The 16,477-nt window shown below is 46.4% G+C and overlaps 1 protein-coding gene across 1 annotated transcript in view; it reads right to left on the bottom strand.

Annotated features, from left to right (window-relative positions):
• Positions 1-9,404: 9,404 nt before the first annotated feature.
• The window catches only part of LOC115313825, an 83,042-nt gene continuing 75,969 nt past the window's right edge, over positions 9,405-16,477 (bottom strand). The window contains exon 5 of the mRNA XM_040205359.1: positions 9,405-9,544. Coding sequence (XP_040061293.1) covers positions 9,405-9,544 — 140 coding nt within the window. The remainder of the gene's footprint in view (positions 9,545-16,477) is intronic.

The following is a 16,477-nucleotide window of genomic DNA, read 5'->3' as shown; positions in this document are numbered from 1 at the left end:
ATTGTATGATGAGAATACAGTATGCCATGCCAGCAATTCGGAATCCATCAGGTAGGGATAAGCATCATGTGCACTCTCTACGCCTATCGATTTCAGTGCATGTGGCCGTTTGCAGGCAGTCGCATTCATGTGAAGATCAATCTGGTCCTCACCAGGCGCCAGTTTTCGTCCCTCTGTACACAACCACTGTTGGTGGGTTTCGAGGCTGCTCGGATCTTCACCCTCCAGAGGTAGGGCGACCCTGGTCTGTAAACATAAAATATAGATATGGCAGTATTGTTTGAAAACACTTTTAATATGTTGGCCATCTAAAGAAAATGCGCCTTCCATTATCGAACACATCGATTATGAAATAAGGTCTGGTGGAAGGGCATGCGTGTTTATTGATTTAAAGACAGAGGGCTTAGCCGGAAGCAATATCCTAACAGCCTTCAATACTGGTGTGGGGAGACAGAAGGCCGAAGCTCTCAATATGTCTTGAAACGATTCTCTCATTGCTTAACTCCGACATCTGGGGTTGTTGCACATAGACGTTCTTAACTTTTTCCAGCCTGCATTTGCGCTGTCGCTAACCATATTCCGTTTGCCAATTTTTCACAAGCCCCTTCTTCTCGAATCTAAGCAACATGAGAGCCCCCTGCGAACAGACTTGGCATCATCGTGTGTCGTATATCCCCCAATGATTGCGCCCCCCCCCCCCCCCCATTTTTCTTTAATTGGCTGCACTTAGAAAACGTATTCACGTCTACACTTCGTCTCATCCTAGCATGCAATGAAGCGAAGGCTACCGCACGTGCTCATAGCATCGCTAGATGGTTCAACTGCACGAACCCTCATGCAGCTTGAATATCTAGCAAAGCCGTGAGCTCGTACCGTTTCACCCGTCTAGCCCTCGCTTTAGTATTTTTTAGAATAAGACGGAGTATATTATAATAGAACCGATGTGGTCTTACCATTTGGAGCAGAAGAGTGCGGGTAGCCGATGCAATTTTCGCGGTCGCTTGCACATAAACAACCAAGGAGCTTGTACACAACTTGATTGATCGATTGATTGATTGATTGATTGGGGTTTATTGGCACAAAGACATCGTACGCCTTAAAGCGCCAAATATCGTACTATTGCAGGAAAAGGTTTAGAAGGAGGAAAGGAGCTTAAGTAGCCGATGAACGAATAAAATAATGAACATGACACGGTGTGTTTAATTATGTAAGTGATAATATAAAAATTATGGCTTCAAACTAAAGTCGGTGTAAAAGGCCGAGGTCTTTTAGGAAATTAAAAACGTGAATATGGTTAATGAAAGGTTGTCTCCAAGCAACAAAGCAATGTGTAAAGGGAGGCGGGCGCTATAAAACTGGGAGGAGTGAAATTGCAGTTCATTCTCATATGCAGGGCCTTCAAGGAGAATGTGCACTACACTTAGGGGTTCTGTACAGTGCTCACACAGGGGTGGATCCTTTTGACCAAGCAAATACTCATGCGTGAGATGCGTGTGGCCAATTCTTAACCGGCACAAGATTACCTCGAAGAAGCGTTCCCGGTGCCGGGCACTCGACCACTCCTGTAAAATAGGCTTTACAGAATAGAGTTTGTTGTTGACTTCCCTGTTCCATTCTTGTTGCCATTTATATGTGATGTGATTCCTTAGGGCTGCACGGTAGTCTCTGTATGGTATGTTTTCAATATCCTAATTTCTTTCACTACGTTTGTTTGCAGCACGGTCAGCCTCTTCATTTCCGGTAATTCCTACATGGCCTGGAACCCAGCAGAAGACTCATTGAATATTGTTCTCCAATGCAGTACTCGCCTTCAACTGTAAATCAGTAACAAGAGGATTTGTTGTTGCCTCAGGCGATGCCATTGCTTTTAAAGCACTGAGGGAGACAGTGTAAACTATAGAGGATGGAAGGGTATTTTTAGTGGTGTGATTTGTGGCGAGAAGCAAACTATATAGCTCTGCCGTTAATATTGTCGCGTTGCTATTCATTCTCCGCACACATTCATATGAAGGCCCGATTGCGGAGCAACCGACCGAGAAGTTACTTTTTGTGCCATCAGTGTAAAAGCTTGATGTAGTTGTTATACTTCTTTTGCAGTTGAAAGAATTCCTGCCTTAAAACTTCATGGGGGGGGGGGGGGTGTCTTTCTTATTGTATCGGGTCAAAGACAGGTCTACAACGGGCAAACATTGCCATGGAGCTATTGTTCTTAAAACCGAAGCAAGAGGTAGGTTGATGTCAAGGCCTGCACGGACGGCTTCCGATTTATTTCTCATTGAAAAAGGAGGAACGATTGAGGGTTTATTTCGGAAAGTTCTTTCGAAATGCGATTGCTCTACGACACCCCGACATGGATGTTGCAGTGCCGAGCGAATCCTAATTCGGTACATGAAGCCTAAAGAATAACGTCTTTTCTCAAGAGACAGCTCATTGGCTTCAGCATATAGGCCCAACGCCGGGGATGTGCGGAAAGCACCAGTGGCTAGACGTATTTCCTTATGGTGAACAGGATCTAACATCTTTAATGTTGATGCCCTTGCCGATCCATACACTATACTCCCATAATCAAGTCGGGATCGTACAAGTGAGCGGTAGATTCTCTAATGACATACGCGATCAGAACCCCATGACTTGTGAGATAGGACCTTCAGGACGTTCAGTGGTTTATGACATTTTCTTTTTAAATTGATTATATGAAAGCTGAAGGACAATTTGCAATCAAAGGTAAGGCCAAGAAATTTCTGCATCGCTTTGTTCTGGGTAGAGACGTCATACATGGTCAGGGCGGACTCTGAAGCAGGTCCACGCCTTCGAGGGAAGAGGACAAAAGATGTTTTCTGAGTGGAAAACGTAGACCCGTTATTATTTACCCACTTTACCATATTGTTAATTGTTAACTGAACTTGGCGTTCACAAATAGACAAATTGCACGATGACACATAAATTTGAAGGTCATCGACATACAAGGAATATTGGACTGAAGGGGGATTACATGCGAAATGGAATTTATTTTTATTAGAAAAAGAGTAGCACTGAGGACATCACCTTGGGGTACACCATTTTCCTGCACGAATTCTCTAGAAAGAGTAGTTCCCAACTTGACATGAAATGTGCGTCTTTCTAAATAGTCCTGAATAGCAACCAGCATTCGACCACGAATGCCGAAGTTATATAGATCATTTATAATGCCATATCTCCATTTTGTATCATATGCTTTTTCTAAATCAAAAACACTGACAAGCAAAACTGTCTATTTACAAAGGCCTCACGTACAGTCGTTTCAAGTCTAAAAAGATGGTCAAGAGTATACCTTGAGGAACGGCCACCACATTGATACTTTGCCAGTAAGTTTTTGCCTTCAAGGACATATGTTAGCCTTCGGTTGGTCATTCGTTCCAGGGTTTTTCCGAGACTACTGGTTAAGGCTATAGGTCTATAACTGGCTACCTTAGAGGGGTCCTTTTCAGGTTTTAATAAAGGAATTATGTTGGATACCTTCCATTGAAGTGGAAAACATCCTTCCCTCCAGATTCGGTTAAAAAGGTATACAATTAATTCTAGTGTAGAAAGGTGAAAATGGTTCAGCATCTCATAATGGATGCCATCAGGACCAGCAGCTGAAAGTTTAGTATTTTTCAATACCAGCTGGAGTTCATGCAATGTGACAAGGGAATTGTAATGTTGCCTCTCACCTCCAGATATCTTTATGATTTGTATTTCTGCTTGGAGCTTATGTCGGAATACGGCTGGATAGTATTGATAGCTGGAGACAAATTGAAAGTGCTCCCCCAAAATATAGGCCTGCTCCTCCAAATTTGCAGGGCAGTGCCCATTTCTGGTCAAGCAGAGAATACAGAAAGCACGATAGGTGCCATTCACTTTATGGATTCTGTGCCGCATTTTCTTGGGTGATTTTGTACTGTTAATTGAGGAGGCATACTTCTGAAAACTCTGACGTTTGGATCGCCTGTGGATAAATCTAGCTTGGGCTTTCATATTCTTAAATTCAATTACATTACTTAGAGTAGGATAACGTCTAAGCTCACCCCACGCTCGGTTTTGGTTCGTCTTTACTTCGCGGCAATCCTGATTCCACCAGGGTTTCGGGGGCCTGGGGAAGCGCGTGGATGTTATAGGTATGTTCTGCGTGGCCGCGGCAAGGATATGTTATGTAAGTAGTTCATTTAGCTCATGGATTGAGAGCTGGTCAAGTGATGTGCAAGCTAGAAGTGAGGACTGGGTAAAACCTTCCCAATTAGCTTTGTCGAACTTCCACCGTGGTTCTACTGACAGTGTCGGAGGTGGGAGGCAACGCTCAAGGACAACTGGAAAGTGATCGCTTCCATACGGGTTCTGTATAACCCACCACGTAAAAAGAGGGAATAAGCTGGGATCAGCTATCGCAAGATCAATACATGTAAAAGTGTCTAACGAAAACTTGTAGTGAGTGGGTTCATTTTATTCATCAAGCATAAATCTGATGAGAGCAGGAATCGTACTATTATTACTGCCCGCGTGTCCCGTCTGTTACTTCCCCACAAGGGATTGTGGGCATTTAGGTCACCGAGGATAAGAAATGGACGTGGAAGTTGTCTAACAAGGGCTTCTAGTTTTTTATATTTCATTGAATAATTAGGAGGTATATATAACGATATATTTATTGCACGATCAGTTAAAATTTTTGCAGCAACTGACTCCAGTTCGGTGTCCCGGCGCTCCTCAACACAAGAAGTTAATCTTTGGACTGTTATGACAACGCCACCAGAAGCGTGGGATCCATATGACCTATCGTCCCGGAATAGTTGGTAGCGCTTTAGTAAGTTTGAGCGGCTTTCTTTCAGGTACGTCTCCTGAAGGCAAAGAGCTATGGAGTTGTGTTCCTTCAACAAATTGTAGACATCATCGTAGTTACAGAGTAGTTTTCGACAATTGCACTGTATGATGCTCATAAGATTAACCGAGCTAATAATGGCTCTTAGCTATCTTAACTGCATTAGGGAGTCAGTCATAAATTGTTGCTGTGGTTATGTAGGAGTATAAAAAGCGTTGCTCCTATAGTGTTTTCTCTGGGTGGAGTTACTGGCTTTTTAGCTTTTTGTTTTGGGGTCTGAACCTCCATCTCCTCGAAGTCAGTGTCAGGGGCAGAAACTTCTTCACCGTCTGCCGTTGCTTCTGTATTCGACGTCTTCTTGTCAGCAAGCCTGTCAGAAAAGCTCGAATAGTCGCTGTTTTTGGGGGGCAGACCCCGAACTTTGCCTAACACTTTAGGGTGAGGGGTCGACGTGCTAGGCCGAACCACTGATCCGCCTCTCTGGTCAGGTTCTGCAGACGCTGCAGGAGTTGCACGTGGAATGTGCTGTTTCCTTGGTGAGGAACTCCTCCTCTGAGAGGAGAAGCGGGGGGCTCGCTCCTTTGGGGAGGACGACCTGCGAGGAGTGGGCGATGGAGTTACACCCATCGCCTCTGTTGCACCCGAGTCTTTGGCATGACTGGGTGCCTTAGCTACTGTCGCAGCCGTGTGGGAGTGCCCAGGAAGAGAGAGCTTGAACCTGTGTGTCGAGGACTGGAGTGGTTTCCCAGGGTTCCCAAGGGAGACCTGGGTCGCCACTGATACCTTACGCGGTGCAGGTCCTCTGCTGGACACCGCCTCGGCATAAGAGCCGCTCTGAAAAGCGGAGAGGCGACGCTTTGCATCATGAAACGATATGTTTTCTTTCACCTTAAGCGCGAGATTTTTTTTTTTTAAATTCGTCACATGTTCTGGAATAGGCAGGGTGGTTGCCATTGCAATTTACACATTTGGAATCTGCGTTGCAGTCGTCAGCAGTGTGCTCGGTGCCGCTACACCTGGCGCATATCTCGCGACCGCTGCAAGTGCGCGAAGCATGTCCATACCGCTGGCAACGAAAGCAGCGAAGGGGATTTGGGACGTAGGGCAGCACCTTACAGTTGGTGTAACCGGCCTTAACAGAAGATGGCAAAATGTTCCTTTCGAAAGTCGATGCAACGTGCTTGGTGGGTTGTTCCTTGCCGTCCCTTCGGATATCAATGCGTTTTGCAGCCACAACCCCTTGGGATTGAAGGCCCTCCAGAATTTCGTTCTCAGGACTGTCCATTACGTCATCCTCTGATATCACACCGCGTACGGTGTTCAGTGTACGATGGGCGGACACGGTGACCTTGATATCTTGGATGGTTTCGAGGTTGAGTAAGGCCGTAGCTTGCTGTTTTTTCATTCATATGTACGAGGAGATCGCCTGAAAAGAGCTTTCTTGCTTTTAATTTAGCTCCCGAGATGCCTTGAAGCACCTTAGCAACAATGAATGGAGCAAGCTTAGAGAGTGGTTTGGAGTTTTCTTTAGAGTGCAAGACAAAGAATTTTGTAAAGTGGCCTGTTGAGTCATTTATACTAGGGAAATTGGACAGAGCTTCGGTGCAGACCCTTTTCAGGGACCGATCGGAGATCTTGTTGTGCTTGAACCCATATAGATGGGAAAGGAAGTTCAGTGCCCGGGTGCACCGCCCACCACGGAGCCCAACGAGGGGGTAGGTAATGTGCCATAGGAAGAAAGGCTTGGCTGACACAGCATCTTCGATCAACTCGCACCGGAATCGCCCTGAAACCAGCACAGTGCACAGCGCTCCTCGGTCGTGCAGCGCGATGTCGGTGCAACATCGAGGACAAACTGCGCCGCGCCGGTGCACCGCGGCGAGCTCCACCTTGCGTCACTTCGCGTTTTGTTCGTTTTTTCTTGCGTAGGTGAGCGCACGGTGCCCGTCTGTTGTCAATTTCTTCTATTTTTTTACTCGCGGATTTGACGGTCCCACAGAAATAAACATCGTGGACGTGACTGTCGATGGGGTCACGAAGTGCATGACAATTCCACATGTATATGTTGGCCATCATTATTGGTTCAAGAAAACGAAACACCAGATAATAGCCGTACCTCGCTGTCATCGAAACGCCTCGCGCCGCTTTCCACGAAGTTCGTGCTTTTCGGGCGCTCCTTGCCACCGCAGAAATCGCCAGTAATCGCGGCGATGGTGGGAAGCTCGTCGTCTCGCCGTCAGAAGACTCAAGGAAATCATCTAGTGCAGCTGCGAGGCGTGTTCGTTTTTGCAAGATTGCCATCTCTATAGTCTGCGCGTCTGCTACTCCCGCCATCTTCTCGATTCCCGCTCCTGGCCGCAATGCCTGATGGGACTGCCCCCGGCGCACCACCGATTTTCTTGGTGCGCGTTGGGGTAGAGTTGGGGCAACGAAAAGCCGCACCGGGAGGGTGCGCTTCGTTGATCGAGGACGTCCGGTGCGCACCGGTGCACTTGATCGAAGATGAAGGGGCGCACCTCAGTGCCCCGGTGAGCACCGGTGCGGATGATCGAGAATGCTAGCAATTACGCTACCAGTGCTGCCCGGGCACTATACCCTAGTGTGGTTGCAGGGACAGGACCTGTTTCCACTCAAGATTGGCCCTTGCCGCCTAAGAAGGTGAAAAAGGAAGAGAGTCTAGAAGAAAAGAGAAAGAGGTGGGAGGAAAAGTGAAAGAAGGAAGAATAGGGAAGAAGAGGCGACTGGCTGAACCATCCTGGTCGGGCCAAGCCAGGACACCCGTCTACGAGAAGCAGGGGCCGAAGCGGTATATTGCCTCACCCGGGGGGCCCCGAAGGGTCCAAACACACCCCAGGCTCAGCTCAACCATCAGGGTCCACTTTTCCCCGGACACGGGTTAAGCCACGCACAGCCAGACGCGGGTGGGCGAACCCACATGGCTCGGTGTTCGTAGTGACGCCACTCACCAAGCACCCACTATAAAGTAGGCGCCCCCTGCGTTCGGGTATGGTGGCCCACGTGGCTGGGGTCCGTGGTGACGCTACTCACCAAGCACCTAGCACCTAAGGTGTAGGCGCCCCCTGCGGAGCTCGGGATCCGTGGAGACGCCACTCTCCAAACACCTGCTTTTACAGGCATGCACCCCTGCGGTGTGTACACAACTTACGCACTCATCTGGCTTGAGAACCGCTTGAGCGTTGGCTTAGGTTCGATATCAGCTGCCCATTATGTTTACGTGAACTTCACGAAATCCGCCACATTGACCGAACATCCTCTTGACTATTGCCATCAGAGCGTTTAACTGGAATATTTGTGGTTTTTCGATTTTGACGACTTAAAAATCATGGGTATACCACCGCAACACCCTTTTAACAAAATTTCGGTACCGCAGGATGTAAAAAGAATGTACGAATGGTGTAGGCCTTTCCGTATATCCTTCAATGTTCAAACTTCGTCTAACAATGGTTTATTAAGGGTGTGAGCTCGGAAAAAACACCCTCTTAACACGAACATAGGTGTTGACATTTAAGTGTGCAGTTGCAAAGTGCGAGTGTCTAGTCAGTGTCACAATCACTGGAACCTGACCCGAGGTTTTCGACGAATGCGTTCGAGCTCAAGACTCGTCCCAGTTTACGAATTGGCGCGCCAGCCGCTGACAGCAGCACTTCGGGGCCCCGAGTGCCCGCGCAGATTTGTCTCTCGATGCCCCTGTCCCTGGGTGAGAGGAAAGACCCCCGGGCAATGACCCGCCATGGGAGATATACAGCTTCGCTCGTGTTAGAAGGAAGAGGTTAAGAAACGTAAGCACTCAAGCAAAACGGATCGCCACACATTACCACAAAATACCGATAAACTAAAACAAGACGCCGTCTCGGCTGCGCGCGAAAGTTGCGATCACCTTTACAAGTGGCATTGAGGTGAATGGCAGCTGGTCACGGGCCCGGTTTTCAAGGCTTTTCTATTAGAAACATGTTCGTATCTAAAGACGTTTCTGGCTCCGCCACGTCATTTAGAAGTTGACACTTGCAGTACGCGCGTTTCTTAGACACTACTTCCTCATTGACCGTAGTTTCGTGCCTCAACGGCGGCAATAAAATCTTAATGAAGGCGTTGAAGCGGAGAGACCTCTCACGCGGTGTTCAAGCCAGCGTCCACCAAGCTACCAGCAGACGCTCCCAGCCAAACACAGGGGAAAGAACGTGCGCCCAAGCCCCATGCAAACAAACACTTTTTTTTTTTAGTTGCGCTCGTTGGACGGTGGAGACGCTGTCGGTTGAGGCTACTCGGGCGCGCACCGATAGGACTTTATCTGGCCGATCGCATCGCAGCTTTCGCCGTGTTGTGTGCCATCACCTATATACAAATATCTTGAACCGTGGTCCTTCCCAAAATTCAACAATGAGCGAAGCGGAACAGATATATGTTCGTTTAATTGTATGCATGTTTGTGTAGTGTGTTTGATGACGCGGAGTCAACGTCTTGGAAAGAGAATATTTTCTCCATATTCTTTTATATCAAGGATAATCGCAATGCGAAGAATTTTCATTATTCCTTACGTGCAACTTTAGGCAGTTTATTTTTCTTCGGTCCCACAATCATAAGTGTAAACTTCAATCTGGTCACCTTTGCAATATTTTTCGAACTTTTCTTTGCAAGGACTTGGCGGTTCCGACCTTGCAGCGCTTCCTAACAGTAGCAGGTCACAGAAGAGTCCTGAAAATATTATTTGAAGGTTAGCAGCTCATTTTTCTTGCAATGTTGGATTTTCTTTTTTGCACGGGTGCATATTGTGCCAGGAAGCCTCCCAACTAAATGCCGATAGCAGAAATCTAAAATGAAGTGTTCCTGTGAAATGTTTTCAAGTTTTGAAGGAAACGTTGGCGTTCGTCTCTTAAAGGGGCAGTAACAGCCCAAAGGTGATTTTTTATGTCTAAAACGGTGCAAGTTGTAGTCATACAGAATAAAAAAGATACCGAAACACGAAAAGAAAGTTCCCCCGCGCGCACGCCTTTTTATTTTAGGCGTTTATCTCTCTCGCTCCTCACCTCCTCGCTTCTTTTAATTTGTAACGTAAAATATTATGACATTCAGAAGCTTTGTAAACGACATTTTTATAACATTTAATAGCGGCATTCGTAAAACAAGCTTTTAACGCAATTGCGAACGCACTATGGCCCTTTTTTTTTTAAATACCGAAAATCGAATGTCGTCGCCTGGCTTTTCATCCTGGCTCGGAAAACGTGGCGGCGCCCGACGCATGTAGCAGAGGATGATCGGTGAGTTGAGGGATCAAACGAAGTTGTCTTTTTTAGGTACTTGACGACCTCCGAGACTTCAAAAAGAAAATCGTCAAACGGTCAAGACAACTGGGTTTGGTATCTGTGCACCGTGATTTCAGTTGTGATTCCGCCGGGGCGGCCTTTAACGCCGCAACGGCACGACGTGGCTCCTCACGTCGCTCACAAAAGTTTACTGCGCGTTCTCTACGACCTCGAACCGTTTCAAAGGATTTGAGAGCGGTAAAAGGGTTCGAAAAGAACTTCAAACTCGAAAGTGAAGCGACGTCTGCTAGCAGACGGCTGTTCACGGGACGCCGGCGAACACGACACCAAGTGGCGGCGGTTCGGATCGGAGGCATCAGAGAAACGGCAACTCGCGTGGCGGATCAATATGTGACGTCACTGCACTCGCGCGAAGAGCGCGGGAATCACAAACTCGGCATTTAAACTTTTATTTTTTTAAGATATTGAATTTTTAAGTTTCAAATTTGGAGGGTAATGCCCGAAAATCGGCAGACGTTTTAAAAAAAAAAAAATGGCTCCTTCGGACGTGTCAGTGCCTATTTAAGAAATAAAGAACATCATGAGGGTACGTATATCTTTAGTATGTAAAAATACAAATCAAAATCTAAAAACTCCCAGTAAACTCAAATAACTTCCGTAGTATATTTTGTTTCTTATGTATAACATGCCACTGTTCTGTGCACAAGAATATTCACCTCAATTACAAATGGAGCTAAATCATTGTCAAATACGCTATACATCGCTAAAGGTATATGCGCGTTCCCACAATTTATCTAATTGTTAAGTTTAACTTTCGCGATGCCCTTTATTAGCCCGTGGTCTGAGTGCCACCGTTGGTGGTACATTCGATGCAGCATAGATGTAAAAAAAAAAAAGCGTGGATCTTATGTAGGATACAGAAACTTTTACTTGCATTTAATGAATAAATTGTGACTATAGTATATTCATGCATTTAGAATATTGTCGTGCGGCAAAAGCTATGGGTAAACTAGGGGTGGGCGATTAGTTGAATATTGATTTATAAAACCGACTGATGATTGTCCGAATAATTCGATTCAATATTCGAAAACCCAGATTCTTAGAATCTGGGTTTTCGAATATTGAGACACATGGAATATCAGTACCACAGGAAAAAATCTGGGTTTATTGAGGAACGCTGTTCAAACGGTAAAACAGTCGTGACTGACCTGTTTTTTTATCTAAATCAAGCCTGCATTCAAAAGCCGTGACTAACAAACCATTTCGGCAAAAAGTGTCTCGTATTTCGTGTTCCTCGAACAAAGCAGTGATGCTGCCAGTTTCTTGAATGGGCTTGACGAAAACCCGAAAACTACGCGTGTTGCCATTTTGAATTCAATAATTTTGCGTCACTTGCAGCGCACCTCTCGGTATTCCATTCCCATTATAAGTTTATACGCCTACAGTATAGCAAATTAATATAAAAACACAAATAGCGGCTATAACTGAACCGGCCCCATCCGCTTACGCGTCGCTCCCCGCGGCGTCGAACGAGGTGCCATGATAGGTAACGCAAGATGTCACCCGATTTGAACACTTCAGCTCTGTCTTAAAGGGAAGCTGAAGCGCTTCTGTATTTTAGAAGAAACGCTTAAGCCGTGTTCCTACGGCGTCGAGGATTACGAATATCAAAAATATCTGTCCGATTGGTGTGCCAAGTAGCCAGAAGAACACTTTCAAATAGCCTCGAAGCTCTTGACGTATTATGCAGATAAATCAGCATCTCCGTGCCTTCCACACGTCTGAACCAAGGAGTCAAAAACGCTGCAAGCATTCCGTTGCGAGCAGCAAGCGCAAGGCAGTTGAAGCCTCTGGGTAGGATGTCACGCCCAGCGGTGTGTTTTCGGGCTTTCTCGCACCTATTGATGTGTTCGCATCAAATGCTCGTGATATTCAAACTCACGGGACAGAAATACGCTAGAATTCACATATAACTCCTGTTTTTATGCACATCTTGAGCTTTCCTTTAACGTTGCCGTCTAAGTGTGGTCATTAAACCGTTTTATTCGTGCAAGCATCTTTGTTCTGCGTAACCTGTAGCAGAACAAACAAGCACGCCTTTTTATGTATGCTAATTTTTTTACGAAAAGAAAGTTTTGTTATTTTTGATTGATTTGTCATTTTGCTTTTTGACCAATATTAGGCACTAGTAGATCCTAACTCGATTCGAGCTGGAATTTCCCTGTTCGCACACATCTAGCATTAACTTCTTCTAGAGTCCGAAGGAAATCCACCGGTTCGGAGAGTATTAGCTCTAGCTGAAATACTGTATCTGACAAAGCAAACTTCTCAACTGTTCTAGGAAGTAATTGGCTCTTTGGTCAAGTCTGATGGAATTGCCCTAGGAATGTACACTGAAATGTCCTACACCGAAAAGTTCGTGCACCGAACTGACTGAACCGAAAAGTCCGCGCACTTAAAAGTCCCTAACGTTGCCCAGATCTGTTTCGTTAACCGAATATTTGCTGTCGCCAAAAAAATAACTTTTCGCTGCAGTACATTTATCTTTTAATCCAACAAAAAGTTGACATGGTAGTGTTTGTACTGGCGTCAGCGCCATCTATGGAGTAGCCTGGAACACTTGCAATTTTCATATCTTGGGTTGGGAAAACAGCTACGTAGACTGTCCTTGGCTGGTTATGGCAAGGATTTTATATCTTCTATTTACTTCGGTTGGTAAAGCGCAGTGATGTCAGAAGAGCTGACGAATTGATAAGAAAAAGATTGTCTCTCTTCCGTATTTCCATGAGGTGTCTCAAACCTTAATGCCATTGCAAGGGAAGTTCGGTATTACTGTAATGTTTCAACCCGATTTTCGTCTGAACACATTAACTCTTTTTTGGCGGAGAGGAGTGAGTCTCTATAGTAGGGATAATAGGGAACCTTCGGTGAGTCGTAATTTTGGTGGAGTTTACAAAATTCCTGTAAAGTGTGGTTCTTGCTATGTTGGTCAATCTGCTAGGTTTATCAATGACCGACTGTGTGAACGCAACAGAGCTGTTCGAAATTGCAAAGAGGCTTGCAATTTGGCTTGGCCAAACACATGTTCCAATGCGTTGAATATAGTGTTGTGGGGCGAGACACGGAGATTTTGTGCAAGTAAAGAGACGCCTATAAACGTCTTGTAAAGGAGTCGTCGATGATTTACTGGAATAGTGGTTGTTTCAGCAATATGTTCCTTGCACCAATCAACCCAGTTAAAACGTTTCCTAGCAGTTAGATGTTTTAGGTTCTTTGGACTAAGTGTTCTCAGGTCGGCCGCCGGCCGGGTGGAAAGGGTGTGGTCGAAGTGCTTATCTTGTTGGTTTCTTAGTGTTGGTTGCTTGGCATTAGCGTGTGCTTTGAGTCTTCCGGGGCTTTGTGGTGTCCTACAAGCTAGTGTCCTCTTGTCGGTTGCCGGGGTATTTTGTTATTTTGTGGTTATCTGCCACGGTCGTGTGACCTCAGGCAGCGTGTGTCTCCTAAAGCGCGATCCAAACCAACGCGTTTTTGTGCGCGAATAGGTCGTGCGCTTCCCGGAAATTGCGTATTTTGTGACGTTTTTTGCTGTTTCCGGTGCGCTTTCTGAGTCACAAGCACGCGCGTTGGTTAGGGCGGTGCGCTTTCGGGCGAGCGGAGAACATCTGCGCCAGACGGCGAAGAAACGCGGAGCCGGAACTGGCGCCCTCCACCGATTGGCCGGGAGAGGATATGGGAGAGGAGCGCCAACGAGGTAGAGGGGCTTACAGTGATAAACCGGAAGTTCGGAAGTGGCACCTCCCCGGTTGCCGCCATGTTTTACGCAAATGTGACTACTCGTCACGTGACCTCCCAAGAGCCGTGACGTCACCGGTAAGATGGCAGCGCCCAGAGCTGGCGGATGCGAGTTTGTTTGGTGCGCGGTAGCCGTGATGTGCAGCGGCTTTCCGACAACTTCGGGCTCTCGTGTTCGCTGACGCAGGTATAATGTGAAAATATGAAGAAATGAGACTGTATACCCTTTTTGCGCAAGATCGCTCTGGATCATCTGGATATTAACACCTGTGAGACAGCATCCGAAATATCGCCGTACAGGTGCTCGGATTCGGGATCTGTTCGAGGATCCATAGAATTTTGAGTACTTTTAGCATAAACTTTTCGCATCCTCTTAGCTTTGTTTGAACGTTGGAATGTCTGAGAATCGACGCGAAATGTATGCGTGGGATGTAGGGCACGGGGGAATTTGTTTCAGCCCTACGTCAACCGAATAACCATAGCAACTTTTAGCAAGGAAACTGCTGCGATCTTTAACCTTTTTGTGCTAATCAACGATTCTACATTCGATCGCTTTTCTTCCTTTTTTTTTGTGAGTGCGAAGTGCACGATTATTTCCAGCTACGAGGATGGCGTTTTATTGAGTGTGGGGATGAATAAATCGTTGCCGACACCTGCTTCAAAGCTTTTCGACTTGCTATAAGAACAGCTGTTTTGGTGTATGCATAGATTAACTGCACCTTTTTCTCTTTTGTAAAATTTATTGCAGCAATACTTTTAGAGTGCAGCTCTTAGGGGCCCATTCCCGGCTTAAGCGGCGTCGCGTCGCCGTCGCCGTCGGCGTCGGCGTAACCAAGGTCACACCAAGGTCATCCCAAGGTCACGTGACCCTCAAGATCACGTGACTCCCCAAGTCACGTGACCCCTCCCCCAGGTTCACGTGACCCCCAAGGTCACGTGACACCCAAAGTAAAGTGGCTCCCCAAGTCACGTGACCCCCCAGAGGTCATGTGACCCTCCCCCTAGAGGTCACGTGACCCTCCCCCTAGAGGTCACGTGCCCCCCGAGGTCACGTGAGCACTCCGAGGTCACGTGACCCCCCTCAGGGTCACGTGAACCCCTTCCCGAAGTCACGTGACCCCCTCCCCCGAGGTCACGTGACCCCCTCCCCTGAGGTCACGTGACCTCCGCTCAGTACCTTTCCCTACTCATCCTCAAGAGCTGCGCTCCAATTCGACGTTACAGGGATTTGTAAACGGCTTTCATTTTTTTCCATCAAGAGTGTATTGCATTAGTCGGTCAATTATTTACTTGTTCTAATTACCTGGATAAGATTATTCACATTTGTGTTCATCCCTTGCCTGAAGAGCAGTCTTGTTGAAAAAAGTTGACCATTCCTTTCGGTCTCTTCAATAGACTTTTTTTGAAAAGTGTGGCTGCCCATACTTCGTATCAGTGTCCAAACAGGACACTACAAAACGCACGACTCCGACAAATCGTGAAAATTGAAGCGGACGCGCCCGCTTCAAGCCCGCTTCAATTTTCACGATTTGTCGGAGTCGTGCGTTTTGTAGTGTCCTGTTTGGACGCCCCTACATTGTAACTTGGAAAAGGGCCACCGCCGCAGCCCCCTCGAGCCAATCAGAGAGACGGAGCGAAGGTGTGTGACAAATCTGTGGAGACAAGCTCTATGAATGACATGTCATGTGACTCTCTCCAACGTGCAAATTGCTTTGGCAAACGGCCTTTGCTGTTTGCCAAATTGTGATGAAACGAATTACAGAAGCTACTATTCTAATTACCCCAGGCTTTCATACTTTGGATATTTGTTCGACAAGATTGTTATGTCCGCCATCACTGTGAACTCGGCTCAGCGTCTATTTGACTGTAATACTGCATTAGCATTCGACGTGAACTGGGGACCATTCATGTGCTTCACGCCGAAAAAAAATGGTGACAGTTGTGTTGCTTGATGGGCTTCTGCAAAGGGTCTAGTGTGTCATACGTATAGGAAGTGTCCTGCTATACAACAATGTATCCATACTATTAAACTAGATGCTCAGAGGTGTCTTTGTTTTTGCACTCAACAAGTTGGAGCAATAATTATTTCTTACTAGTGTAATATTTATTTTCGGTAGCTGGGCCTGGTTTGTGCTCATTAATGTCGGTGTGCTTTGATGCTATCACGTGTGTAGCTTTAAGTATCCTCTCTGCAATGCCTACAGAGGCCCTTGGAGGGAATAAATTAATAAACAACATTTTCAGATCACTGGAGTTGGTTTTCGAAAGCGCCACATGTTCAGGAGAAGTGGAACGAGTGCAGCCCAATGCAACCAGACTGCCAGTCTGGTATGTCCCATCAATTAATATTGAGGGGGCAGAGATGCGGGTGTCCTCAAAAGGTTCAGCACGTCCCGTGAACATAATTCTTTGTGTAGAGACTCTGAAGGCGTAAAGGCGAGCGGAATTATGTTTATCTGGTTAGTGTATCAAATATGTTTATTTCCATTTCATTACATAATTATTGATTCTTAGAAAATGGCTCCATAACGAGTTCTTTCTGCGACAGTCTCGTGTCAGGCAACCAGTCGTA

Source organism: Ixodes scapularis, unplaced genomic scaffold, assembly GCF_016920785.2.
Source record: "Ixodes scapularis isolate PalLabHiFi unplaced genomic scaffold, ASM1692078v2 PGA_scaffold4__175_contigs__length_147842914, whole genome shotgun sequence".
Classification (NCBI taxonomy): domain Eukaryota; kingdom Metazoa; phylum Arthropoda; class Arachnida; order Ixodida; family Ixodidae; genus Ixodes; species Ixodes scapularis.
This window is presented reverse-complemented; position numbering and strand designations above follow the sequence as displayed.